This window comes from Cervus canadensis, chromosome 1, assembly GCF_019320065.1.
Source record: "Cervus canadensis isolate Bull #8, Minnesota chromosome 1, ASM1932006v1, whole genome shotgun sequence".
Taxonomy (NCBI): Eukaryota; Metazoa; Chordata; class Mammalia; order Artiodactyla; family Cervidae; genus Cervus; species Cervus canadensis.
The window spans coordinates 109,804,146-109,830,879 of NC_057386.1; the positions used below are offsets into that span (position 1 = coordinate 109,804,146).

General features: G+C 42.5%; 1 protein-coding gene across 1 annotated transcript; it reads left to right on the top strand.

Annotated features, from left to right (window-relative positions):
* The first annotated feature begins 1,355 nt into the window (after positions 1-1,355).
* LOC122420622 (solute carrier family 5 member 4) lies at positions 1,356-26,689 on the top strand. The gene is made up of 15 exons (XM_043435996.1): positions 1,356-1,506; positions 2,223-2,294; positions 3,234-3,338; positions 5,510-5,569; positions 7,306-7,410; positions 9,679-9,784; positions 10,950-11,030; positions 13,213-13,433; positions 16,918-17,053; positions 18,903-19,010; positions 21,033-21,183; positions 23,850-24,018; positions 25,406-25,621; positions 25,986-26,088; positions 26,444-26,689. The coding sequence occupies exons 1-15, from the start codon at positions 1,372-1,374 to the stop codon at positions 26,656-26,658; spliced, it is 1,983 nt and encodes a 660-aa protein (XP_043291931.1). The 5' UTR covers positions 1,356-1,371; the 3' UTR covers positions 26,659-26,689.
* The last annotated feature ends 45 nt before the right edge of the window (positions 26,690-26,734 follow it).

Sequence of the window (26,734 nt, forward strand, 5' to 3'; positions counted from 1 at the left end):
ATAGACTTGTGGACATGGGGAGAAAGGAGGAGAGGGTGAGATGTATGGAGAGAATAACATGAAAACTTACATACTTCCATTACGATATGTAAAATAGATAGCCAACGGGAATTTGCTATATGGCTCAGGAAACTCAAACAGGGGCTCTGTGTCAACCTAGAGGGGTGGGATGGTGAGACAGACGGGAGGGAGGTTCAGGAGGGGAGGGGATACGTGTATATATATGGCTGATTCATGTTGAGGTTTGACAGAATACAACAAAATTCTGTAAAGCAATTATCCTTAAATAAAAAAAATTAATTAAAAAAAATCAAAAAGACTAGAACTTACAAATTCTGGCAAATATCTGGAGAAAAGGGAACCCCTATGCACCATTGCTGCTGTTGTTTAGTCGCTAAGTCATATCCAAATCTCTTGCGACCCCATAGACTGTAACCTGTCAGGTTCCTCTGTCCATGGATTTCCCAGGCAAGAATATTGGAGTGGGTTGCCATTTCCTCTTCCAGGGGATCTTCCTTACCCAGGGATCGAACCCATGTTTCCTGCATTGACAGGCAGATTCTTTACCACTGAGCCACTAGGGAAGCCCTTATACATCACTGGTGGGGTATAAATTGATAGTCATTAGGGCAAACAGTGTGGAGGTCCCTCAAAAAGTTAAAAATAGAGCTATCGTATGATCAAGCAATCTGACGTCTTTATATGAGTCCTGAGAATCATTATCACATGCTTTTAGGTTGATACACCCATTGTCAAAACCTCTGTCCCAACCCACTCCACACCCCTGCCCCGACCCCTCTGAATGCAGTGCTTGTAGAGCCACTTCCCCTTCTTGCATGGGCTGCCTCAGTCCTGTTGTGTAATACAAAGTCTAACTCAGATTATGTGCTCCAGAGAAACATAGAGGAACCTAGGAAACACAAAATAACTTCACTTTCAAGGGATATAATTTCTTGGTCAGGAATCTTATCCGCTCTACAAGGATCCCTCACCCCTTGTCCTCCTGACTCTTTTCTAGACCCTTCACCTCTCTCTTACCTCTCTCTTTGTCCCCTTCATCTCTCCCTAATCCTCATCCAGACTATTCAAATATTCTTAAAGATGCCATCTTTCCACACAGTGAACACCCCTCTCTCCACTTCCAGTTTTCACCCTGTTTCTCATCTCTCACCCCTCCTTCCCACACCTCACCTGGCCCAACATGGCTGCTGGAGGGCCAGGGTCTCAGAGCTTCAGAGGAGAGGTTTAAAGGTCTTCCTGCCCAGGAGATGGCTCTGATAGTGCTCCCCGCTTGCCCAAGGCTGATCATTAACCTAGAGCACATATAAGAAGTGGGCTGTCCCTGGGTTGGGGAAAGCAGTGCCTGCAACCATGGCCAGCACGCTAAGCCCCAGCACTGTGACTGAGACTCCCAGTCCTCCTGAGACATCAGAGCGTATACACAATGCTGCTGACATCTCCGTCATTGTCATATATTTCGTGTTGGTGATGGCCGTTGGACTGTGGGTATGTAGGAGCTTAGTGGGATGGTCAGAGTGGGCTCAAGGCTTGAGGGTGGGGGAAATGACTGAGGGAGGGAAAAGTGTGATGTGACAGAGCAGAGAGGACATTAAATCAGCTGTCAATAATCAGCTGTCACAGATTTTATTGTCCCTCCCTAAGCAGTCATTTTCTCATGTGTGATGTCAGTAATGCTTCCACTGATTTACTTTATTCTTCTAACAAGCCCATCATGTGAACAGGACTGTAGACTTACCCTGTTCGGCATTTCCAGCACCTGACATCATGAATAAAGATGTTGTGTTATTATCTCATTGATTTTATTTTCCTTTGCTCACTTTCTATTAATAACTTAGTTGATTTGGGTGCTTATGTCATTTACATTCTTTCTTTCTTTTAAGTAATGAGCTGGAGGCTGCAAGTTTTCTTCCAAGCACAGCTTTAGCGATAGATACCTCACATTGTATTCATCAATGAAAATAAACAAAGCAATTAGGACAGAAGTTGAGAAATATGACTTCTTAAAGTGCTTTGGTTTCTATGAAGGTGTGATTTTGAAGTCCTTGAAAACTTGGTGCTGTATCAGAGTTTTGAGGATAATGTTTCTCTTTAGGAGTGCTGGAAAAGAAGGTCATGTCTGTCAGAACCCTGGCCAGAGATTCTGGGACATCTCAGGGGCTCTTTCTGAGGCTTCACTCGTAAACGTCTTCTCTTCTGCTCAGGCAATGCTGAAGACTAACCGGGGCACTGTTGGAGGCTTCTTTCTGGCTGGTCGAGATGTGACCTGGTGGCCGGTGAGTGAGTCAAAGCTTCCTGGCGATACATTTCCAGTGTGTATGTTTAAGGACAAGCCAAGAAAACATGTAGAGTGCTGATCATGTCTGAGGTGCATTGATTGCCTGCTTTCTGGTGTCTCTTTTCCTAAACCCCCGACCTCAGAGCTCAGCCCTGTCGTTCCAATAAACGAGAATACATCACCCATTATGAGAGCAGGTGTAGTGTGGCATTTGGAAAGAGCTGGTTTGGCTCTGATTCATATTTTTTTTAATTTATTTTTAATTGGAGGGTAATTGTTTGCAGTGTTGTGTTAGTTTCTGCCGTAGGGCAATGTGACTCATCCATAAGTATACATACGCCCCCTCCCACTTGAACCCCCCTCCCACCCACCCTCGTCCTCTCCTCTGGGTCGTCGCGGAGCACCAGGCTGAGCTCCCTGTGCCATATAGCAGGTTCCCACCAGCTATCTATTTTACACACGGGAGTGTATGTATGTCAATGCTACTCTCTCAATTTTTAAAAATCATTCAGGGCCTTTCCTGGTGGCCCAGCGGCTGAGACCCCACCTTCTAATGCAGGGGACGCACGCTCGATCCCTGGTTGGGGAACTAAGATCCCACACGCCAAGGGATAACTAAGCCCGAGTGCGGCGACTAGAGAAGCCGACAAGCCACAGCTACTGAGCCCAAGCACTCTAGAGCCCATGCCCCGAAACAAGGGAAGCCTGTGCACCAAAATGAAAAGACCCAGCACAGCCAAAAAATAATTCAAAAATATGAAAACAATATTATATACCAACCATGCAAAAACTGATGACTGGCTAAATTTAGGCCACAAGCTATAAGCTTGCTGACTCCTGTCGTATGGAGAAGTAATGGAAACATCTCAATATTTACCTGAAGAAGTCTGATTTGGGACTTTTAGCTCTGACCCTAATCTCTTCCCTTGGATTCCAGATGGGCGCCTCCCTCTTTGCCAGTAACATCGGCAGTGGCCACTTTGTGGGGCTGGCAGGGACTGGAGCAGCTTCAGGAATTGCCATTGCAGCATTTGAATGGAATGTAAGTGATATCACGGGCTTTTTCTTTCAATCAAAACTCTAGATGTGTTTGTCTGTGCTACCCACTCCGGTATTCTTGGGCTTCCCTTGTGGGTCAGCTGGTAAAGAATCCACCTGCAACACAGGAGACCGGGGTTTGATCCCCAGATTGAGAAGATCCCCTGGAGAAGGGAAACTAACCCACTCCAGTATTTGGCCTGGAGAATTCCATAGACTGTACAGTCCATGGGGTTGCAAAGAGTTGGACACAACTGAGCAACTTTCACTTTCCCTTTTCTTTTCTGCATAGCACAAACTCCTCTTTGGTTTGACTTCTATTTCTCCTTCTTCTTGAACCTCAGGGCCTTCCCTGTGTAGCCCATTTTGCCCGGGCCATACCCTACCTCTGAGGTTTCACTAAAGCCATTATTCCCACCCTGGAAGTCATCTCTGTATCATTTAATCCCACTTTTACTTGACCTCCTTGATCATTTTAGCTCTCATTTCTCTCTCTCCCCCCGCCCCGAGGTATTATACATTCAGTCTGAATTAGAAGCAAGAAATTAAAACATGTACAAGTAATGACCCCTTCTTTGAAAAGCTTACGTCCCAGTGGGAGAGACAGATAAACATTCACTACAGTGTAGAAAGTACAAGGAGAGAAGCATGCATGGAGCACTGAGAGATCTCAACAGAAGGAAACAGAAGGGGCATGGATGGATGCGGACGGGGCATCCAACCTAGATGGTGGGTGGGACCAGGCAGGTGTCCAGGGAACTTCCTGAGGCTGCTGCCAGACAGAGGAGTAGAAATTGGCCAAGGAAGTGACAGAACAGTAAAGAGTAAACAATTTGGAGGTAGTAGAGCGAATCTCTAAGACTTGGTGATTGGGTTCCTAATTGCTGTACTGCCACCTCACCAGTGCAAGCTGTGTGTTCTTAATTAGATTCTAAGATCTTTAAGCACAAAGGGCCGTCTCCTCTCATGTCACTCACATCACCCCATCATTCAGCGTTTGACTGGGCACATGCTGTAAACATTTCTTGAGTTGACTGAGTGTCTTCGGTTCTATTCTCTTATCCTTTCTAGTGTTTGTTTGTGAATGTATATGCCTATCAGTCAGGGAGATGCTTACGTGGAAGAAAGTTGGATCATTGTAAAATATATGTATATAAACAGACTGTCCTGGATAGACTCAGCAAGGGACCTTGTGTCGTCACAAGTAACCGTGCCCCGCCCCTATTGAAGATTTTGCCCCAATAATTACTTTAGTAGTATCAGAGACTCAGAATGGACCCAGCCTCCGCGTGTGCCCTATGGTCTGGGTTTCACTTTGATGGTGCCATGGAGTCGTGAAAGGAGCCAGCCTCCAGAAGTATGGGCAAAATGCCCTATGGCCCCAGGGAGTGTGGTTATCAGCTTGCTGAGAGCCTGGCTCTTTTAGCTGTGACCTTGGATTTCTTTAATCTCTGTGAGGTTCAGGTTACCCCTCCATAAAACAGGAATAACTGTGCTTATCGCATCTGCCTCACCTGGTGCTGTGAGAACAGCATGAGTGATAGAAGTGAAGACGTTTTCATAAATGTTAATATTCATGTAAGATTGTACTATTATCATCATCATATATGGCAAGACTTGGGGAGGCAATGGGAATGGGAATATTCTGTCTCTAAATTTCTCATTGGTTTGTCACTCTATATGATTCCTGACATTCAAGAATAATTCCTGGGGACTTCCCTCGTGGCTTAGTGGTTAAGGATCCACCTTCCAATATAAGGGTTTGATCCATGGTGGGGGAACTAAGATCCCTCATGCTGCAGGGCAACTAAGCCCACTCGCCACACAGAAAGATTCCGTGTGCTGCAAGGAAGACTTGACACAACTAAACAATTTTTTTTTTAAAGAATAATTCCTTTTGGTTAAGATTGTATGACCTTCTAGTGGTCCAGCTGGGCTCAGATCTCTGACTGTCCATTTTTCACCACACATCTTTGCCACATCCTAAGCCCCAGGAAATGTGATCTCTGGATCATGGAAGCAGGAGAAAGAGACCCACAGCTGTCTTGGGATCATAACTGTTTGAGTGGGACAGGATTGAAGCAAACATTTTATCTTCAGACTTGGAGGTTGTGAAGCGAAAAGGCCCACAAGCCAAACCTCTCTAACTTCCTCTCTGTCCTTGGTTTCTTGTAGGCCTTGCTGCTGTTGCTGGTTCTAGGGTGGTTCTTTGTCCCCATTTACATCAAGGCAGGGGTGAGTATCCACAGGTGTTCTCTGGTGCACATGTCAGGCATTCATTTATTCCCTCATTTTTTCTGCTCAGCTATGAAACCTGAGTAACATTATTTGCCCCAGAATTTCTGAGCTTACGTTTACATAAGACCACTAACTACTGGACTTCCCTGGTGATCCAGTGGTAAAGAATCTGCCTGCCAATGCAGGAGACATGGGTTTGATCGCTGGTCCAGGAAGATCCCACACGTCGCCGGACAACTCATCCCATGTGCCATACTACTGAGCATGTGCTCTAGAGCCCTCGAGCCGCAACTGCTGAGCCCACGTGCTGCCCACAAAACTACTGAAACCAGCTCCTAGAGCCTGTGCTCTGAGACAAGAAAAAGCCACTGCAATGAGAAGTCCACGCCTCACCAGCAAGGAGCAGGCCCTGCTCGCTGCAACTAGAGAAAGCCTGCAAGCAGCAACAAATACCTAGCGCAGTCAAAAAATAATACAAATCATAAAAGAATTTTTAAAAATTAAAAAAAGACCATGAAGTGCTGCAGGATTGAAATGGCTGCAGTCAGCCATCCTCTTGCTGATCACTGTTGGGATTCTATTTCCCCGACATTCTTACCAATACATGATATTTTCCTTTATTCTAACTTTTGTTATTCTGAAGTTTGTAAGGTAGCTTTTTTTTTTTTAATGAGGGGAAGGAAGCACCATGCTCTGGTGGTTCCCCTTCAATCTGGGTGTTGCCAGCCAACTGGGGCGCTGCTGGGCCTCTTGGAGCCTAACTGCCACACTCACTCCCTCTGCAGATGAGGGGTGCTGTGTCCTGGGATAATCCCTGGGATGGGGCTCTGGGGGAGCAAGCTTTACTGCCTACTGCCTCTGCACGTCACTGTATAGCCCTTTGCTCATCATGGGTCCCTTCCCATCCCAGGCTTGGGCAAGCTCTGCCCTCTTTGGTGCAAGGATCCACAGCACATAACTCATGCATGTGTCCTTGGACATGGCTTACCATCCTTGAGGTGGTTCTGCACAGTTTCTGAGCCCCAAGAGTTCCCCTTCTTGTTTTTGATAATATTATATTAATATTTATTTAAGATTCTTTTCATTCATTAAGATGAAACCATGAGCTTTGTCTGCTGTGAAGGAACCAGAAAAATGTACCCTTTAAGCTGATCACATAGCTGATCTAGTATTTCGATAATGATAACCTCAGCTTTTTCTCTACATAGGATTTAATGTAACTTTTCTTTTCAATAAAGATAATCATGTGAATATACATACAGATGTATATTTGCAATTTATTCAATTATCTATTTATCATGTAACTGTAATTGAAGTCCGTCATTTATGTTGTTTTTGCTAGACTGCAACATTATCAGTGAAAATAATAAATATTATCTCTTGAGCGTCACCATTCATTTGGTGGTGTGGTAGGTATTTTACACCTACTTCCATATTAAAGCCCCATATTACAGGTGAGGAAACAGAGGTTCAGAGAGACTGTCATTTGCCAAAGGTCACAATCTGGGAACAGATCCCAAGAATGCTTGAGTCCAATGCCCATGTTCTTTCCATACTCACAGCTTCCTAAGGGGCTGTGCCTTCTCACTCATGTCTCCCTACCTTGGGGGTGTTACCCACCTTGAGGGTAACTGCCACACACAGTTACCTGTCCACAGAGGCTTAATACATGTTGGATCATCTGAATGTGTGGGACCCTGGAGATGAATCCCTGCTGGTGTCTGTCTCTGCAGGTGACGACCATGCCGGAATACCTGAGGAAGCGGTTTGGTGGGAAGAGGCTCCAGGTCTACCTCTCCATCCTCTCCCTGTTCATCTGTGTGGCTTTGAGAATCTCAGTGAGTTCAATGCCCTCCTGGCGTTTTAGCTTCATGAGGGACAAGAGTGCTAAGATCAGAGAACGTTATGGGTCAAGCCATATATGGATGTTTTAAAACTACTTGGGGTCTCTCTGAACGTGTTAATCACTCAGCTGTGTCTGACTCTTTGTGACCCCATGGACCATAGCTCATCAGGCTCCTCTGCCCATGGAATTCTCCAGGCAAGAATTCTGGAGTGAGTAGCAATTCCCTTCTACAGGGGATCTTCCCAGCTCAAGTATCAAACCCAGGTTTCCTGCATGGCAGGCAGATTCTTTACAATCTGAGCCACCAGGGGGTCTCTCTACCAAGATTTTATGCCAAAAAAAAAAAAAAAGGTGGGGAGGAGCTTCAGAAGCCCTGCATTCATAGAGTAAAAGAATTCTGAATCACAAGAGCCTCCAGAGTATAAACCCATCGTTTCATTAAGACTATGAAAAAAAAAAATAATGGATGTACAGAAAGAGCAGAATGTCTCATTCAAATATCACAGCAATTCAGTAGCAGAAACAAGAAGGATTCTCTAGCTCCCACCTCCCTCTGCACAATAACGTTTTCATTCTCATTGTCAAGGCCAGTCTAGGTTTACATTTTCCTTTTCAGCTTGACTATCTAACATGAAGACCAGAAGGGAAAGTGTTTTGTATTATTATACTGACTTAGCTTAAATGTACCTTATTTTATCTGAGATTGCCCATATGAAACAAATGACACAAACAAGAGTTAAAATAATTCTAAAGTTTTTTTTTTAAGTTAAGTCTCTTGGAGATATTTATTGAGGAAAGAAGAAATTTGAAGATTCAGCAGTACATGTAGAAACCAAAGAAAAATCTCCTCATGTACCAGTGATTAAGGACATAATCTGCAAGTTTATAGTCCAGGCAGTTCACTAGAGCAGAAGTTCACCCTGCTTATTGATCCTCTGTTGAGCCGAATCATGATTGGAAGTAAACCAGCTGCTTAGATTAGATGGCCCGAGCCTTCCTAATGCAATGTGAGCATTTCCCAGTACTTATTATACATTGTTGGGCTCCATGTTAGGGGAACAAGATTCCTGTTCACTAGCAGTTCACCACGTCGTTAAGGAAGGGTATAAGAATTTTACATGTGAAATAGCACTTTATGGCATTAGATGCAAATATATTAAACTAAGAGCTGGACTAGAGTGTGTAGATAAGTGCAGGAAATATGCTGCAGGGCGGGAAAGAGGATGGCAGTCCATGCTGGGTGGAATTGGAGGTCGTCCCCATTGGTGAGGGCTGGGGGCACTGAAGTCCCAGGACAGGAAGGTGAGGAGAGCCCAAGGGAGGCAGAGGAGCCTGCAGGTGTCGGGGGCTTCGTGCTTACATGCTCCTCCGGTGGGTGGGAGCTGGTGATCTCCGTTCTCCTCTGGCTCTGACATCTAGAGCTTTATGATGCTAGAGTATGAACGAGGTGCTGGAGCAGAATGACAGGTACCAAAGGGAGGCAGCCTCCTGAGGTGGTTGGTTCCTGCTGGGGGGGAGGGGGTGGAAGATTGGGGAGCTGAATGGAGCAGCACAGAGGCCCAGAGCATGCGTGTGACCAGGCACGGTCTGGCGTGGGCAGCTGGAAAGATCCTGTAGCAGGAGTCCATTCTTACCTACAAGGTTATATCTCAAGTGGTATCAATAGTCCTAGACACGACATTTTGTGTACTCTTATACAATGATAACAGCTTCTGTCCTGGTTACTTATTAAACAGATCAACAACTTTCACAGCCATCCCCTGCCCCAAGTTTTAAAAAGATCATATTGTTCACTGGTTCTCAACCTCCAGTAATGTGTAGGGTCCAAGAGTGCTCAGTCATGTCTGACTCTTTTGTGCCTCCATGGAATATAGCCCACGAGGCTCCTCTGTCCATGGGATTCTCCAGGCAAGAATATTGGAGTGGGTGGCCATGCCCTTTTCCAGGGAATCTTCCCAGCCCTGGGATGGAACTGGCATCTCCTATGTCTCCTGCATTGGCAGGCAGATTCTTTTCTTCTAGCACCACCTGGGAAGCCCCAAAGGATGGTATGGTCTCACTAGGCTTGTTGGTAGGTGGCAAGCAGAGAGAAAAGAAAGGCTTTTCCTGACTGGGAATCGAACCTGGGCCGAGGCTGTGAGAGTGCTGAATCCTAATCACTAGGCCACCAGGGAGCATCAAATGTTAATGGGAAGACATCAGTGATGAGCTGAGCGATGCAGTGCATGTTTCCTTTCCACCCTGATTGTTCTCTCTTTAGTCAGACATATTTTCTGGAGCCATATTCATCAAACTGGCCTTGGGATTGGACCTATACCTGGCGATCTTCATCCTCTTGGCTATCACTGCTATTTATACAATCACTGGTGAGCCCAAGCAATCTTTTGCCTACCTCACCCCAAGCTGTCATTAGCATTGTCACTGCCATGTAAGGATACCCTTTTATTTCCATTGTGAGATTCAAGCACAGATGGAGAAACATAACTAGAGCAAAGAAAACAGTATGAGGTGTGAGCACCATGACGTGGTAAACAGGATGGGAAAATGGTGACTTGGTTCAGCTATGCGTCTGGTACGCAGACCGGCATTTGGAATCCTGCGTAACACACGCATGGGAGGTCGGGATGAAATAGTGGCTTAGACCTGAGACTGGCAACACCAAGGCAGGGCCCAAGTGAGTACATGCCAGGGCACAGTGGTGGGACTATGAGCCACAGAATCAGGAAAGGAGAACAGGAGCAGAGGGTTGGTTGTGGGAGGAAAGATGTGGTAATAGTTCAAGCAGGCTTTCATGAGCCAGATACACCAGTGTTCTCCCTCATACATACTAACATGAAAATCATCTATGCCAGCTCAACTGGAAAAATAAAGAAAAAGTATAGCTGGAACAATAGAGACAGTCCTGAAGCCATTTTTATACATCAAGTACATGTCTCAGAATAAGTGACAGATAAGGGCATAAATCTCCTATTTTCAGTATCCATCTTGTTTCCCTCTCATAAAGGGAGTATCTCATTAACTGAGATTCTGTGAGCCCAGAGTTGAAAGGAAAGTTTTTGTTGTTTGAACAACACTGCAGGAAAACACAGCTCATCGAATGTACCTGGTTCTCGACTAATGAAACAATAATACATTCCAACGGGAGAGCAAAAATGGCCTTGCCCAGTTTTTTGAGAGCGAGTGTAATTGTGCTAAATGGAGCAAACTGAGGGATCCGCGAGGGAAAATCTATGGTATTAAAACTTTGCCTTTATCGCTATTTAATATTCAAAAACTCACACAAAAGTGGAACTCCACTATAATTCATAGAAACTGAGTCAAGTCAAGGCAAGGGAGACAAGAGGACCAACGACAGCCATAACTACTAAGGCGACAAAGATGCCGAGAGGGGCTTGTGGTCCATCCAGGAGCGTCTGATATGTTTTTTGCTGAGTTATTTCTAGAGTTTGGGTAGAGGAGAACACAGAGGTGACAGCAGATAGATGAGGACGCATGAGTAAAACGTCCTGATTCCTTTCTTTCTCTTCACAGGGGGCTTGGCCTCAGTTATTTACACAGACACCCTCCAAACGGTCATCATGCTGATAGGTTCCTTTATTCTCATGGGGTTCGGTAAGTGATAATGGTATGAGCAATGCCCTGGGGTCAGAAATCCTGGGACTTGCGTCTGTTCAGTCTGACTGCTCTTGACTGCTGCCTCCCTTCTATTTGGTCACATTTTCCAATCACTTGTATGATTCGGCGAACTTCTTTCTTTCGCGTACTCCTTACGCAGAAAGGAGTGTCTGCGAACTTCTTTCTTACTGTACTATCTCAGCATGAAGAAGTAAGGGAGAACTTTGCCTTCTATGGGGCTCCGTGGTAGCTCAGATGGTAAAGAGTCCGCCTGCAGTGCGGAGACCTGGGTTCGATCCCTGGCTGGGGAAGATCCCCTGGAGAAGGAAATGGTAACCCAAACCCACTCCAATATTCTTGCCTGGAAAATCCCATGGATGGAGGAGCCTGGCAGGTTACAGTCCATGGGGTCGCAAAGAGTCGGACATGACCGAGTGACTTCACTTTGACTTTTCACTTTTACCTCCTTTGAAAAACTATTGCTTCGATAAATTATTTTGTTTAATCTTAACATCCTTGTGTTCAGAATGGACAAAACTAGTACCACTGAGTTGACATTTTATGAAAGTATTGGTACATTAGATCCAATGCACAGAAACCTTTCATTTACATAAAATCCTCATAAAATGAAGGATTAAATATCAGGAAATATTTAGGTAACTGAATATTAACTTCATTATGACTGATGGAAATTACTGAAGAATATTCCTTACTCTATTATTATATAAGTAACAGATATACTTTGTATTTTCCTTTGTGACTCTCACTTATTAGTACCATCGGTTATTCATTCTTTTAAGTCATGCCAGATCACTACTGATGAATCTGATTTACAGCTTGCTAATTTGGGGCTTCTTTTATTATAGTTTTTGTTTTTGTTTGCATAGAAAATCCATGCATAAAGTAAAAAGGATATAGGGTGAAGACAAATGCCCTTTCATCCCTCCTTTGTCCAGCAGTCACCCTGCTCCAACACCCACTCGAGTTGCACTGAATGAAACATTCCTGAACACGCAGGCACCTAGTCAGAGCTTAAAGATACGAGGCAAAAACTGATAGAACTACAGAGACAACAAATTCATAATGATGACTGATGATTTTGTCAGAACATGGTTGCTATTAACCACATGTGGCTATTTAAATTTAAGCTAATTAAAAATTCAGTTTCTCACTTGCCTAGCCATATTTCAAGCACTCAATATATGGCCTGCACTTAGTTGCTCAGGCATGTCCAACTCTTTGTGACCCCGTGGACTGTAGCCCACCAAGCTCCTCTGTCCATGGGATTTTTCAGGCAAAAATACTGGAGAGGGTTGCCATTTTCCCCCTCCAAGGGATCTTCCCGACTCAGGGGTTGCACCCACATCTCTTGTGTCCCCTGCATTGCAGATTCTTTACCCACTGAGCCATTAGGGAAGCCCCAACAGATGGCCAGTAGCTACCACATTGGACAGCACAGGTATGTAACGGTTCCGTCATTGTAGGAAGTTCTATTGCATGACACTACCCCTGAAGCAACTGCTACTACCAATTCCTTGTGAACTTGCTACTTAGCCAGAATTTCTGTTATTCTCGTTCATGCTCCTTTGGTTTCTGGCCTCAGTGGTGTACACCCTGGCATCAGCTTCTCTAAGACTCACTTATCCTATCCCTATGGGTAGACTCTCACCTCCTAGGTCCTCCATGTATTTTTGCTACAAACCATATTTCCCTCATCAGAACAATTGCCTTGTATTGTCTGCATCTTCCATTAGGTTGAGTTTCTGCCTTGCACGTTCATTTTGCCCATAATCCCACCACAATATTTGGTATACAGAAACGTGTTAGCGCAAATTAAATAATGAATAAAGAAGTAAACTGTCGAGCTCAACTCCACAAATGTAGAATTGTAATACCTACCACTCCAAAATTTACTCTGATGAATTTAGTGTCATCTGAACCTTTATAAGTTGTCCCAAATGTCTGGGCTCATCTTTCTAAGGTTTCCATCCATTGTGGTTCTTTGCTACACCTGACTAGCTTTTCCAGACCCTCTCATTGGGGTAAGTTTCCCTATTTCCCCTCACCACGCATAGTCTGATTGGAGGTGTTTGAGTACCTCCACCACAAAGGAGTGGTTATGAACACCTTAGATGTCTAAGATTTGACAGAAATTTCATTTTATCCAATTCCTTTTCAGCTTTTGCCGAAGTCGGAGGCTACGAGAATTTTACAGAAAAGTACATGAATGCCATCCCAACCATAGTGGAGGGGGACAACCTGACAATCCAATCCAAGTGTTACACACCTCAGGGAGACTCCTTCCATATTTTTCGAGATGCTGTCACTGGGGATATTCCATGGCCAGGAACAATATTCGGAATGACTGTTGTAGCTGCGTGGTATTGGTGTACAGATCAGGTAAAGTGTGTGTGTGTATGTGTGTGTGTGTGTCTGTGTGTGTGAGACAGAGAGAGAGATACATGAATATGTTTATGTTGTTCTTTTTCTACTCATAGAAAAACATCTAGTTTCTATTTCATACACACACATACATCACTTAAAGAGCCAAAAACTTCTATGAATACGACGCTTGTTATGAAATAAATTTTAAAAAAATGGACCCTTTCCTGGTGGCTCAGATGGTAAAGAGTCTGCCTGCAAAGCAGGAGACACAGGTTAGATCCCTAGGTCAGAAAGAACCCCTGGAGACGGGCATGACAACCCACTCCAGTATCCTGGCTTGGAGAATTCCATGGACAGAGGAGTCTGGCAGGCTACAGTCCATGAGGTCACAAAGAATCAGACTTGACTGAGTGACTAATACTGTTACGAAAAATAGCTGTCTGGTGTCCAACTTTATACCTATTTCTCGTCTCCCAAAGGCAAACAATTTCAGCTCCCTCAGTTAAGTATTTTTGTATGTATTTTTATTCTCTAAATCCTGTACTCACTGTATAGTTTGTGAACAACTGGCATGGATATTACCTTAGAGTTCATTAGAAATGAATGCTCTTAGACGCTACCCACACCCATTGAATCAGAATTTTCTCATAAACCTGATTCCCGGGAGATTCAAATAAATCCTTGTATTGCTTCTTCTTACTTTTCCAGTTTTAGAGTTTTCTATTGGCTTCGCATAAAGAGAGATGAGAGTTTACCTTTTCAGTTTTCCACCCTCAGTCCGCTACAAGGCACATCTCCTGTTCATTCATCTTCCTAATAGATCCAGTTCACAATTTTGGCGAGATGTGCATTCAATGCAGCAATTTTTGTGACTACATAAATGTAACTCACAACCGAGCTCCATGTTCTCTGATTCATTTTTCTTTAGCTTTTTCTTTTCCCTAAAATGAATAACTCTAAATGCTTTTGTTTTAAATTTTCTTGGTGATTATTACTCATTCAATAACAAACCCTCAGCAAATTGCCTAAATCTCCTCTCAATTCTTGCAAACACATCAAGTATTCTGTGCGCTGCATGTTTCCTCTTGGAGCCTTTCATCTCTCACCAGCTCACGGGTTGTCCACTCTACTTGGTGCTCATCCTAACTCAGAACTCCCTTCATGACCACATTTGACATCCCCTTTGCTTCATTCTTGGCTTGTATTTCCTATTCCCAATATTCTACATCATCATCTTTCTTTGTTTAATCCTGCTTTTTGAGGCAATGAATTCTCCGGTTAGTTGCTGAGAAAGAAGGGAGATGTACTTGCTGTGAATTTGCATGTTTCAAAAATGTCTTCAACCTAACTCTTAGTAAATTGATCCTCTGGCCATGTGCACATTTGTAGGTTGGAAATAATCTTCCCAGAGTCATAGATTCATTGTATTTTGACTTCCACCATCACAGGTGAGAAGCCTGAAGTTACTCTTGATCTTTTGGGTGTGACTCTGCTGGGGAAAAAATTGAAGGCAGAAGTAGAAGAGGGTGATAGAGTATGAGCTGGTTGGATGGCATCTCCGATTCAATTGACGTGAACTTGGGCAAACTTCAGGAGTTAGTGAGGAACAGGGAGGCCTGGTGTGCTGCTGTCCATGGGGTCGCAAAGAGTTGGACATGACTGAGTGACTGAACAACTGCTTTTTCTCTCTGGAAACTTGCCTTTCCTTTGGCCTCAATATTTTGAAATTTCACCACAATGTACTATTGTGTGTGGATCTACTTTTACCCATTACGACAGGCTGCTGTGAACTTCTTTGATCAAGTAACTGATGTCTTGAACAATTTGGGGAGATTCTTTCTTTGCTGCCTTCCATTTTGTTTTGTTTTGTTTTCTTGTATTTGGAACTGTATTTTTGGATGTTGGTCTTCCTCAGCTGCTTCTCTAGTGTTTTACCTTCTTCTCTCCATCATCCTTCTCTTGGTCTTTTGCTCTACTTAATAGGAGACTTTCTTAATTTTATCCTCCAGTTTTTCTGCCTTTGTATTTAAAGCTTCTAAGATCTTATTTTTTGTTTTCTGGGTGCTCCTTTTTATAGCAAATGAGTTTGTTTTTATTTTGGTGGGGTTTTTTTTGGAAGTTTTCTTCTTCCTAAATAGTCTCTGTCAACTTAAACTTACAATTTCACAATTTTAACTCACTTTAAATCAATGGCCATACATGATGTTAGTGTCAGTTTTCTTTTTCTCTATGTAGTAAACTGATTTCTTCAACATGTCTATCAAAGAATGCATCCTTACACCACTGATTTGTGGAACCATCTTTATTACTTATGTTTTGCGTCTGACTAACTGACTAACTAACGTAAGTGACCTCACATTCTTCTTAGATGCAGGGGCTGAACCTGCTTGTCTGCTGACGAGGCTTCTCTCCTTACCTGTAATTCGTGTTGCCCCTCCAACCATCAGCTTCCAGGCCTCTGTCCAAAAATATCGCCTGCTCCATCAGCACTAAATAACACTGCCACTGTCCCTAACAGATCTGTCTCCCCAGAGACAACTAAGCAGAAAAAGACATCTCTGTTTTACAACATTCCTTGAGAAGAAAGAGTGACATCAAAATATTATTATGGTTGAAAATTCCACTTTGCTAGGAAATTACTAGTCAAGAAATTGTACAACTTAAGTAGGAATTATGAAATTATATACATTCATTTCCCCAGGACCATTATATTTGATTCATAATTCAGTGTGGTCTGAAGAAATCTGGAGATGAATATCTCAGAATTCTATTCTGAGGCTGCCTGACTCTGGTGTTTCCATGTCAGTGAGCTTGCTTTCCCTTCAGGATAATTGCCTAACAGTAGTAGAGAGAAACCAATGAGTATATGACTTACTTAGTGCCTGAAATATCAAAGACTTCCCAGGTGACACAGTGTTAAACAACCTGCCTGCCAGTGCAGGAGACAGGTTCCATCCCTAGGTCAGGAAGATCCCCTGGAGTAGGAAATGGCAAACTGCTCCAGTGTTCTTGCCTGGGAAATTCCACCTGGTGGGCTACAGTCCATGAGGTCACAAAGAGTCAGACATGACTGAGGGGCTGAGCGCATGCACACACACACAAATCAAAGGCACAACTTGTGGCAAAAGTCAATAGTGACAGCTTTGTACCTGGAAGAGCATGTGGCCCTTGTTGCAGTGCAGCCTGGGAACTGTAAACATGTTTTAATAGTAGTGATAGGTATTGATTTAAACATGACAAGAGTCTTACAAACATACCAAATATTCAGGATGCCCTACAAGAGATAACTTTATTTAGAGATGAAAAAACTGAGACTCACAGAAGTCAAATACTCATGTAAGAGGAGCAAGGATTCAAGTTCCAATTTTACTCTGAAGTCCATTATTTTCTGCTACCATGACTCTCTTTTTCGCTGTAACATTAATTCTGAAGTGAGGCACTCCCCTTCATTGACGTCACCCTCTGGTTTTCTTGTGACTACATCATGTTCCCCTGGCAGGTCATTGTGCAGCGCTGCCTGTCGGGCAAGGACATGTCACACGTGAAGGCCGCCTGCATCATGTGTGGGTACCTGAAACTGCTGCCCATGTTCCTCATGGTGATGCCAGGGATGATCAGCCGCATCCTGTTCACAGGTGAGTCTTGAATCCACAGATCCTTTTTTTTTTTTTTATTACATGTGAATTCTGAGTAGTGGTTTCAAGATAGATAAAAACTTTGATAAACTAGAAAATCCATTACATACGACGTAAAAACAGAATCCCAAGTGGAGAGAACAGCCTGTGCAGAGGCTCAGAAGCAGGAAATGTTGGCACACTTCACATTCTGTTCTCTTATTTCTTTTGTACTGTACGCCTGTCTGCTTGCAGACATTTGAGCTTGCGAGCCTGTTTTCATGAGTGGCATGGATTTAAGCTAGTCTAGAGGATAATGCAGGAGGATGAGATAAACTGGAAAAATGTGAGCTGAGTGAGCTGTGATGGTTGAGTCCAAGACATCTTTGACTGAGAATGTCGTCAAGATTCACTTTTACTTCTTGGTCCTTCCAAGATGGTTGGAGACTGGACTGGGCTTTGGAATTGGGTTGTATGGGTACTTTAACTTCTGAGCTAGCTGAAAGTAGCTACTAATGTTGAAAATCTTCCTTAAAAAATCAACTTTTCCTTTATTATGAAGGGTACAGGAAATATATTCAGCTGAGCAAGGCCTCTGGTTCTAGTGGGGCAATCCATCAGATAACACCAAATCCATATCATATTTTCTCAACTGGGCATCAGTTTATTTAGCTAAAACCTTGTTACAATGAAAATCACCTTTCTTCCCCAAAAATGATCCATTTTATTGTAAATAAATCCTTATAGGTATTCCTTGTGCTTCAATTCCCACTCTTCCTTATTTTTTTGTCTTAATTTTTTTAATGATGTTTATTACAAGACTACTGTTTCCTTGGGGGTGTGGTTTCACATTAAAACGATTCCCCTACACAGCAAGTTAGAATGTTTCTTTGTTCTTCTTACTGCAACATTATAGTGCTGTTGAAAATATCCAACAACAACAACAAAAAAGAAAATATCCAACAAGTAAAGAATGGTCAAAGAAAATACTATATCCCTCTTCATAGAAAATTGCACACAAGGGACTGAAGACTATCTCAAAAGTCAGGAAAATGCTGAAGTTATTATGTTAAATGTAAAAAGCAGATTACAAAATATTACCTCAACAATTACCATAGCTATGCAAAATATATATATATATAATTATATATATATTATATATATATATAATTTGGTGGAAAAGGATTATAAAAGACTATTGAAAAAAACAAAAGAAGTTAAAGTGCCAAGGCATTAGCATTCTGGGTGGGGTTTTTTAAATCAAGTTTTGCTATCTGTTGTCATAATATTGTTTAAGGAAAGAAAAAAAAAGATATCGTGCAAATGCCACAGTGAAGTAAGATATCATCCCTACATGGGGCAGTCACTCCAACAACCACCACAGGTGATACTTCTTCTTAGGTATAGGTGGTAAGGCACTGGGCTAAGTGATCAGACAAGGCTAACTTCCTGAGTGTTGTGGTGGGGGTGGGGTGCTGGAGGTGGGAATAGGGGTGGGGTTGGTTTTGTCTCTGGAGTTCCGTGCTCCCCAGAGGAGTTGCAGTCCTGCGGCTTTGTTGGAGAATGGAGCAGCTCCCTCTGTTTGCTGTCCTGCCGTCACCCAGCCACATCCCAAAGAAGAGTCCTGCCCCTCAGGTCAATGCACAGGGAGCTATAGGCATGAGACACTTAGGAGGTCATATTCTGGGCAAAAAGGGAGCAGGTTCAGAGTGTGGAGTTCAAAACTGAATCTCTAATTTCCATGCATGAAAATTCCTCTCACCCATGATCTTACGACTTGTCTCTATGTCCAGTGGTTGTAGATCTTACCTGTTTGGCCCCACTCACTGAACCCACTTTTCTGAATCTGCCCCCCCCCCCGCCCACTCAGAGAAGGTGGCCTGTGTTGTACCTTCGGAATGCGTGAAGCACTGTGGAGTTAAAGTCGGCTGCTCCAACTATGCTTACCCAATGCTGGTGATGGAACTGATGCCCAACGGTAAGAAAAGACGCGTGCTCAGATGACTGGATGGAGAAAATGTGATGCTCGGTAGAGACAGATGGGTGGATGAACAATAGACAGAGAGAGAGAGAGAGAGAGAGAGGTGTTGATAAGTGAACAGTATTCAGCTGTAGGGCTTCCCCAATGGATCAGTGGCAAAGCATCTGCCTGCAATACAGAAGACATGAGTTTGCCCTGGGTTGGGAAGATCCCATGAAGGAAGAAATGGCAACCCACTCCAGTATTCTTGCCTGGAGAATCCCATGGACAGAGGAGCCTGGCAGACCACAGTCCATAGGGTCACAAAGAGTCAGACACCGCTGAGCAACTGAGCATGCATACATGCATTCAGCCTTAAAAAAAAGAAGGAAATCCTGCCAATTGCAACAACATAGACAAAGGTAGAGGACATTATACTGAGTGAAACAAGTCAAGCACCTGAAGACAAATACTGCATGACATCACTTATATGTGGAATCTAAAGAAATCAAACTCCTAGAAGCAGAGAGTAGAGGGTGATCATCAGGGGCTTGGTGGTGAGGGACAGTCATGGGGAGATGTTGGTCAAAGGGTATAAACTTTCTGTTATAAGATGAATAAGTTCTGGAGACCTAATGTATATATTTTAACCATATATATATATGTATATATATATACACAGACATATACATATGTATATATAAACTATAGTTGATAATAATATACTACTAATACTTAAAACTAAGAGATTAGATCTCAAGTATAATCACCACAAAACCAGAATATGGTAACCATGTGAGTGATGGATATGTTCATTAGCCTGACTGTAGTAACTATTTCACATCACGTTATACACCTTAATACTACAATTGATATCTGTCAATCACACCTTGATAAATCTTTGTGCTGGGACTGCCTCAGAGGCCAGGTCTGTAGATGGGCCATGAGAAAGGGTTATGGCATAATCCTTAATCATTCTTACTTCCATTAATTCAGTTGTTTTCATCGAACCTCTCTTGAATACTTTCCATAGGCTACCAGCCCTGTTCTTGGCCTGGGGAATACAGAAATGAACCAGATATAATTCTTATTAGAAGAATTCTTACTCCTCTGAATTCAAAACTATCAAGGCAATCAGGGGCATTTAAATGATTGATTTATCACTAAAAGAGTTTCATAGCAATAAACTTATAAGTTCAGAGGGCTAGAGGTTAAATATTCATTCTGCTTTCTTTACAACAGTGGTATCCAAATAACATACCTCAATCTATTTAATTTGCAACTGTTTATTGAGTGTCTACTATGTGCCAGACACTGCTTTGTGCTCAGAAAACAACAGTAAAGTAGGCACAAAATCCCCTATTAAAATTCACATTCCAGTTTTGTGAGATAAAAAACAAACCACACATTATGTGAAATAAGTAAGTTATTAGGATACTAGACGGTGAGCAGGGTAAGGGGCTCAGTAGTGACCAGGTGATCCTGTACCTTAGACTCATCGAAGGTTGGCTAACACTTTTGTGACCTTTCTGCTCCCTGACCCACATGAGCATTGTCAAGCGGAAGGGAGCATGACCCACAAGTGACCCCATCTACCCTCTTTCACGCTTTGGGAAGCCTACATGGCATCACTAATAAGAAGAGGGAACTGAAGGATGAAGTTGCCACAGTTTTTCAGAACTCTGCTTTGCCCACCAAAGACGTCTTCAAGAGAGTCTCCCACTAGGCTTTTCCCTCTCCAGTTCCCTAACCTTCAGGAAGCCAAGAATTCCTCCCCAAAGAAAGGTGGCAGAACCCGGTTTCCTCTCTTTCAAATGGCCTCTAAGTTTATATTTACAACCAAAATTCTATGCTGGACTATTCTCAAGTCACCAGGAAATGTGCAGGAAGTGCCATATGATGATCCTTGTCGACAGGCACACCAGTCAGTGAATGTTCCAGATGACACTTCATCTTTGAACGGCTCTCTGGCTTGGCAAGGCCCTCGTAGACCATGGTGTTCAGTTCCTAACTAGTGACTGCACCCTCTCCCGGCCCCAGGACTGCGAGGCCTGATGCTGTCGGTCATGCTGGCCTCTCTCATGAGCTCCCTGACCTCCATCTTCAACAGTGCCAGCGCCCTCTTCACCATTGATCTGTACACCAAGATCCGGAAGAGAGCATCTGAGAAAGAGCTCCTCATAGCTGGACGGTGAGATACTCCTGGTTTCTGTCTAAACTTTCTCTGCAAAAAGGCAGGCATAGGGACTTCTCTGGTGGTCTAGTGGCTAAGACTCTGCACTCCCAGTGCAGGGGGCCTGGGTTCAATCCTTGGTTGGGGAACTAAGACTGGGTGCAGCCAAATAAATATTTTTTAAAAGAAATAAAGAAAAAGGCAGATAAATGAACTAGAATCTCCTCAACTTTGGGTTCAGGAAATTAACCGTAGCATTCTAGAGTAGGAGGAAGAGATCTTTACGCTCAGTTGCTAAGCTGTGTCTGACTCCTTTAAGACCCCATGGACTATAGCCCTCCAGGCTCCTCCATGCATGGGATTTCCCAGGCAAGAATACTGGAGTGGGCTGCCATTTCCTACTCCAGATGATCTTTCTGACCCAGGGATCTAACCCATGTCTGCTGTGTCTCCTGCAGTGGCAGACGGATTTGGAAAAGACATTAGAGGACATTTAATTCAACATCATCTTTATAGCTACAAAATTGGGGGCCATATTTTAAGTGAAATAGTTGCTTTGTCCAGACTTTCAAATGCCTCTGTTTCTTATTTCTTCCTCTCCTCACACCATCTCCCAACCACATCTTCATGATACTCCTTCCATGTTTTTCTGGGCGTGTAAACTTCCCACTTACTCTGATAGACTAAATGCATTGTCTCTAGAAGCTTCCATGTGTATCTAAACCATCCACACACTACTACAGAGGAGTTTATCAACTACATTCATTAAGAAATGAGGTGTTAAGAGAAACTGACCACCTATCTAAACAATTATGCATTATTGAATACAGTTACAAATGCTTTAGTAAATTAAGCACCTGAGGGAAAAATTCCAAGGGCTCACTTGGTCCAGATCTTGACTCTGGACAAAGGACAGGAAAAAAAATAAGACATCTGTGCTTTTGTGGTGGGGACAGTGTTGGACTAGAATTCAGCAGGTCCCAAGAGGCAGTGGTCACACTAAGAGGTATATAGTTTTAGGCATCATTCTACATTAAGTCTCAATGGTCTGCTAATAAGCTTTTCTTTTTATCTCTCTTATTAAATGTCTACTACATCTCAGAGTACAAATATGAAAAAAGGACATATTCATATATGAAGCAATTTCCTGCTTTGTGGGATTTATGCCTTTGTGAGGAAGGTAAACAATAAATGTGTGTTATACCTGTTTTCCCGGGTGGCTCAGTGGTAAAGAATCCGCCTGCCAACAAAGGAGATGCAAGGGACGAGGATTGGACCCCTGGGTCGGGAAGATCCCCTGGAGGAGGAAACGAAAACCACTCCGGTATTCTTGCCTGGGAAACCCCGTGGAAAGGGGAGCCTGATGTGCTACAGTTCTTGAGGATGTAAAGAGTTGGACATGACTGTCCACACACACACTCACACACATTCTATACCTGATAACAAAAAATGTTAGGTAGAAAAGCAAAACAGGGTTGAAGGCTGGTGGCTACTGAAGACAGGCGCTCAGGGAGTCCTCCCTTGAGGGTGTGACGTTTGAGCACAACCCTGAAGGAAGTCCAGGAGTGAGTCCCATGGCTCAGTGTGGACAGGACAGTAAGTGCTGCAGGCTTTCAAGAGTCATGTGTGTCATGCGTGTGAGGACCAAGGGGTGAGGCTGGCACATGAGGAGCAGCTGGGAGGGAGATAGGAAACACAGTCAGAGAGGTAAAGGGAGGTAAGGGCACACAGGTCCATTCACGTCATAACAAGACTTTGGATTTCATTCCACGTGTGTTAGAAATCAGTCAAAGATAAGAACAAGGGAGGTATGTGATTTGCTTTCCAATGAGGATAACAACTAGGATAGTGGGTGTTATCTATTGAATCTATACTGTGTTCTAGGCATCATGCTCAGACTTGCCATGGTTTATTACATTTAGTTATTGCAAAGTTGCAGAGGTTTTGTAAAGATTAAATGAGACACTTGTGCCTCAGTCTCCTGCCCAAATGCTTGCCCGTCTTGTCTCTCAATCTTCAGGTCTCTGTTTCAGGTGAGCACAGAGTTGTGATAACCTTTTACAGAAAGCCCAGTAAACTATGTTTGTTTGTTAACTTATACAACAAGCATAACTGAAGTTTAGAAAAGTGAATCAGTCAGGATCCCTGGACCCCAGGAGCCTCTAGAAGGTTTTTACTTTTATCAATATTTTAACCAATTTTTTTCTACCTGTCACAAAGTACTCAAGTATTAAAATGCACAAATTAGCATTTCTGGCCACTTCACTCAGCATATCTGTTTTAATTCCCACCTATACAAACTGACTTAGTTTCTCTCAAGCTAGGATAAAAGACCACCATGGGAGTCTGCTTTCTTTATCATGCAAATAATTGCTTCTTAATAGAAATAGTGTGTTGTAGTTTCAATTGATATATTGCATAAGCCACAGTACAGATTAATCAATTGCTGACATTTGAATATTTAATCTCATTGTTGAAGATATTATGACTAATTATAGATAAGCAATTGCTTTATTAGAATTTTACTAACAGATAATCACCAGGCACAGTGTGGCTCCATGTGAGGTCAAGGAGCTTGATTTTATTTGGAAAATCAATGAATGGCCTCAGAATGAATTCAAAACATAATACAAGTACCAATAAGGTTTTTGTTTAATATTGAAATAATTCTATTTTCTTCCCAGGTTATTTATCATTCTTTTAATTGCCATCAGCATTGTGTGGGTCCCCTTAGTACAGGTTGCTCAAAATGGACAACTGTTCCATTACATAGAATCTATTTCTAGCTACCTTGGGCCTCCAATTGCAGCTGTCTTCCTGCTTGCCATCTTCTGTAAAAGAGTCAACGAACAGGTAAGTGAAGATCAGGAAACTTCTCCCCTGCTGGAGTGAGAAAAAGGTATTTCATTCACTGGTAGGAAAATGCATTCTTCCCACCCTATTTATACATCTCAAGGCCCCTTTCAAGTTCAACTGTGGTCAGCTGCAATTCCTAATTCTAACTAAAGTGTATAGAAACATAGTGCACAGAGGACAGTCTTTTTATTTCTTACAAAATAGTATCTACATCCTCATCACAGAGTTGAGGAACACAAGGTCTGGAGTAAGACCACCAGGGTCCAGTCCTGGCTCTACCACTGAATATCATTGTGACCTTAATCAGACCACTTGACTCTCTGTAAAATTAAGACAATCACAATGCCTACCTTAAAAGATTGATGTAAGAAATTTTAAAAGATTTTTAAAACATGAAGTACTTAGAAGAAAATCTACTACATTCATAAAGATTTTAAAAATGTTTATTTTATGATGTATATAATTGATTATTATGGGCCTTGAACATTTAACTGCTTCTTTGTTCCCAGGTATTAGCCTTATTATTATAATTTTCAGATGAAGAACAGATGCCGAGAGATTAATATGTATGTTCTTTCCATATGTTACTTAACATTAGTAAGTGGAAACTTGAGATACAGACTAAGGTCTTCTTCCATCTAAAGCTCACAGTCTTAATCCCTATGCAATACTGTTTTTCCTAAACATAACATCTTGATCGGGCTTCCCTGGTGGCTCAGTGGAAAAGAATCCACCTGGAATGCAGGAGATGTGGGTTTGATCTCTGAGTTGGGAAGATCCCCTGGAGAAGAAAACGGCAACCCACTCCAGCATTCTTGCTTGGGAAATCCCATGGACAGAGGAGCCTGGCGAGCTATAGTCCGTGGGGTTGCAAAAGGTTCAGATACAACTTAGCCACCAAACAACAACGAATTATTGATCAGGGAAACAGGGATATATGTTTCTACTCCCACCAACTTCACAGATAAAATGAATGCTTTTAATTGTCAAAACCTTAATAAAGTTGTCAAACTATCTAATATCAATTCTTTAAATTGTGTAACATAAGGCATAGTTATGTTTATTCTCCAAAATGTCACAAGTTTTAACATATACATATATATAAAGTCAAACACAGAGGAAACTTCAGTTTGTGTCAGCATAGGCAGTAATGTCCTGGAGTCAGAGAACCAACAGTGGAATGATCTTTCAGAACCACAGACAGCAACAGCCCACTGGTAACACAGATATTTTCAGCTTTTCCCTGCTTTGATGACCTTGTGGTCAAGGATAGCCATTTGTTGGTCCTTAGTGGAGAAAACAGACAGGATGATAATTATGACTTTCTTGAACAAGTGTGTTGTCTTTTCTAAATACACAAATTTTACTCTTGTTTCTTTCTCAGGGAGCCTTCTGGGGTCTAATTGTTGGATTTGTAATTGGCCTCATCCGTATGATTGCAGAGTTTGTCTATGGAACGGGGAGTTGTTTGGCCGCCAGTAACTGCCCCCAAGTCATCTGTGGAGTGCACTATCTGTACTTTGCCCTCATTCTCTTTTTTGTTTCCATACTGATCATCCTGGGAATTTCCCTGTTAACAAAACCCATTCCTGATGTACATGTGAGTAATAAGTAATAGATATGCTCATTTTCAAAGGATTCTTTGCCTTTTAAAGCTTCAACTGGTGTATGAGTCCCATACAATGGGACCTGGAAATAGGGGTTTTAAACATATTATTGATGATTTTTAATAGCTACCAGAAAACAGAAATATTAAAACCATAAATAACTTTGTTTTTAAAAAAGCAGAAATAATTTTAAATGATAAATGTTTTTGTGGGTGAGAGTGGTGGAAGATCTCTTCTTTGTTGTCTGTACTTTTCTGTGCTGTTTGATTTTTTTGCACTATACAATAAACAAATGTATCATTGCATTATTGTAAACACTTGCTATCACTAATATGTTTGTCTCTGGCCTCTGGTTAGCTGTATCGCCTGTGCTGGGCTCTTCGGAATAGTACAGAGGAACGAATTGACTTAGATGCAGAAGAGGAAAGACACGAAGAAGCCGATGATGATGTTGATAATGGTAATACCTGATTTACATTTGGTTTTCTCATAGAAATTCTATGTAACTGTCTTTGGTTTTTGTTTTTTTTTTTTAATGCCTTGAAATTCAGCTTTGGAAAAAGCTCTTAGGTTTATGGCAAACTTAGACTTTAAAATCTTACCTTCCCAACAACCAAGACAATTTGCTACATGTGAAATCCGTCCCTTCATCCACTTGTCTGTCAGTCTGTCTGTCCATCCATCTACCATCTATCCATGTGTGCCAGGAATTCCTGTAACACTTAGCAGCTATAATCATCCTTTACGAGCACCTGTACTACATTGACAGGATTTTTATTTCCCGTGTTCTGTGATCATTTATTTCTTCATTTCAGATAATCCTGAGGAAACTCGTGGATGTCTCAGGAAGGCTTATGACTTGTTCTGCGGTTTGCAGAGCAAAGGCCCCAAACTGAGCAAAGAGGAGGAAGAAGCCCAGAAGAAGAAGCTGACAGACACGTCTGAGAAGCCCTTATGGAGGACAGTAGTGAACATCAATGCCATCATCCTCCTGGCAGTGGCAGTCTTTGTTCATGGCTATTTTGCCTAAACTCTGTCTGAGCTACTAGAGTATTTATTAAGCAAAGGATAATTTTATTGATTTTTCACTTGTATAACTTTTTTGT

Coding starts and splice junctions, on each gene's coding strand:
- LOC122420622 (XM_043435996.1), top strand. CDS start 1,372: ATGGCCAGCACGCTAAGCCCCAGCACTGTGACTGAGACTCCCAGTCCT. Junction 2,295..3,233: donor GAGATGTGACCTGGTGGCCG/GTGAGTGAGTCA, acceptor CTTGGATTCCAG/ATGGGCGCCTCCCTCTTTGC. Junction 5,570..7,305: donor CCATTTACATCAAGGCAGGG/GTGAGTATCCAC, acceptor CTGTCTCTGCAG/GTGACGACCATGCCGGAATA.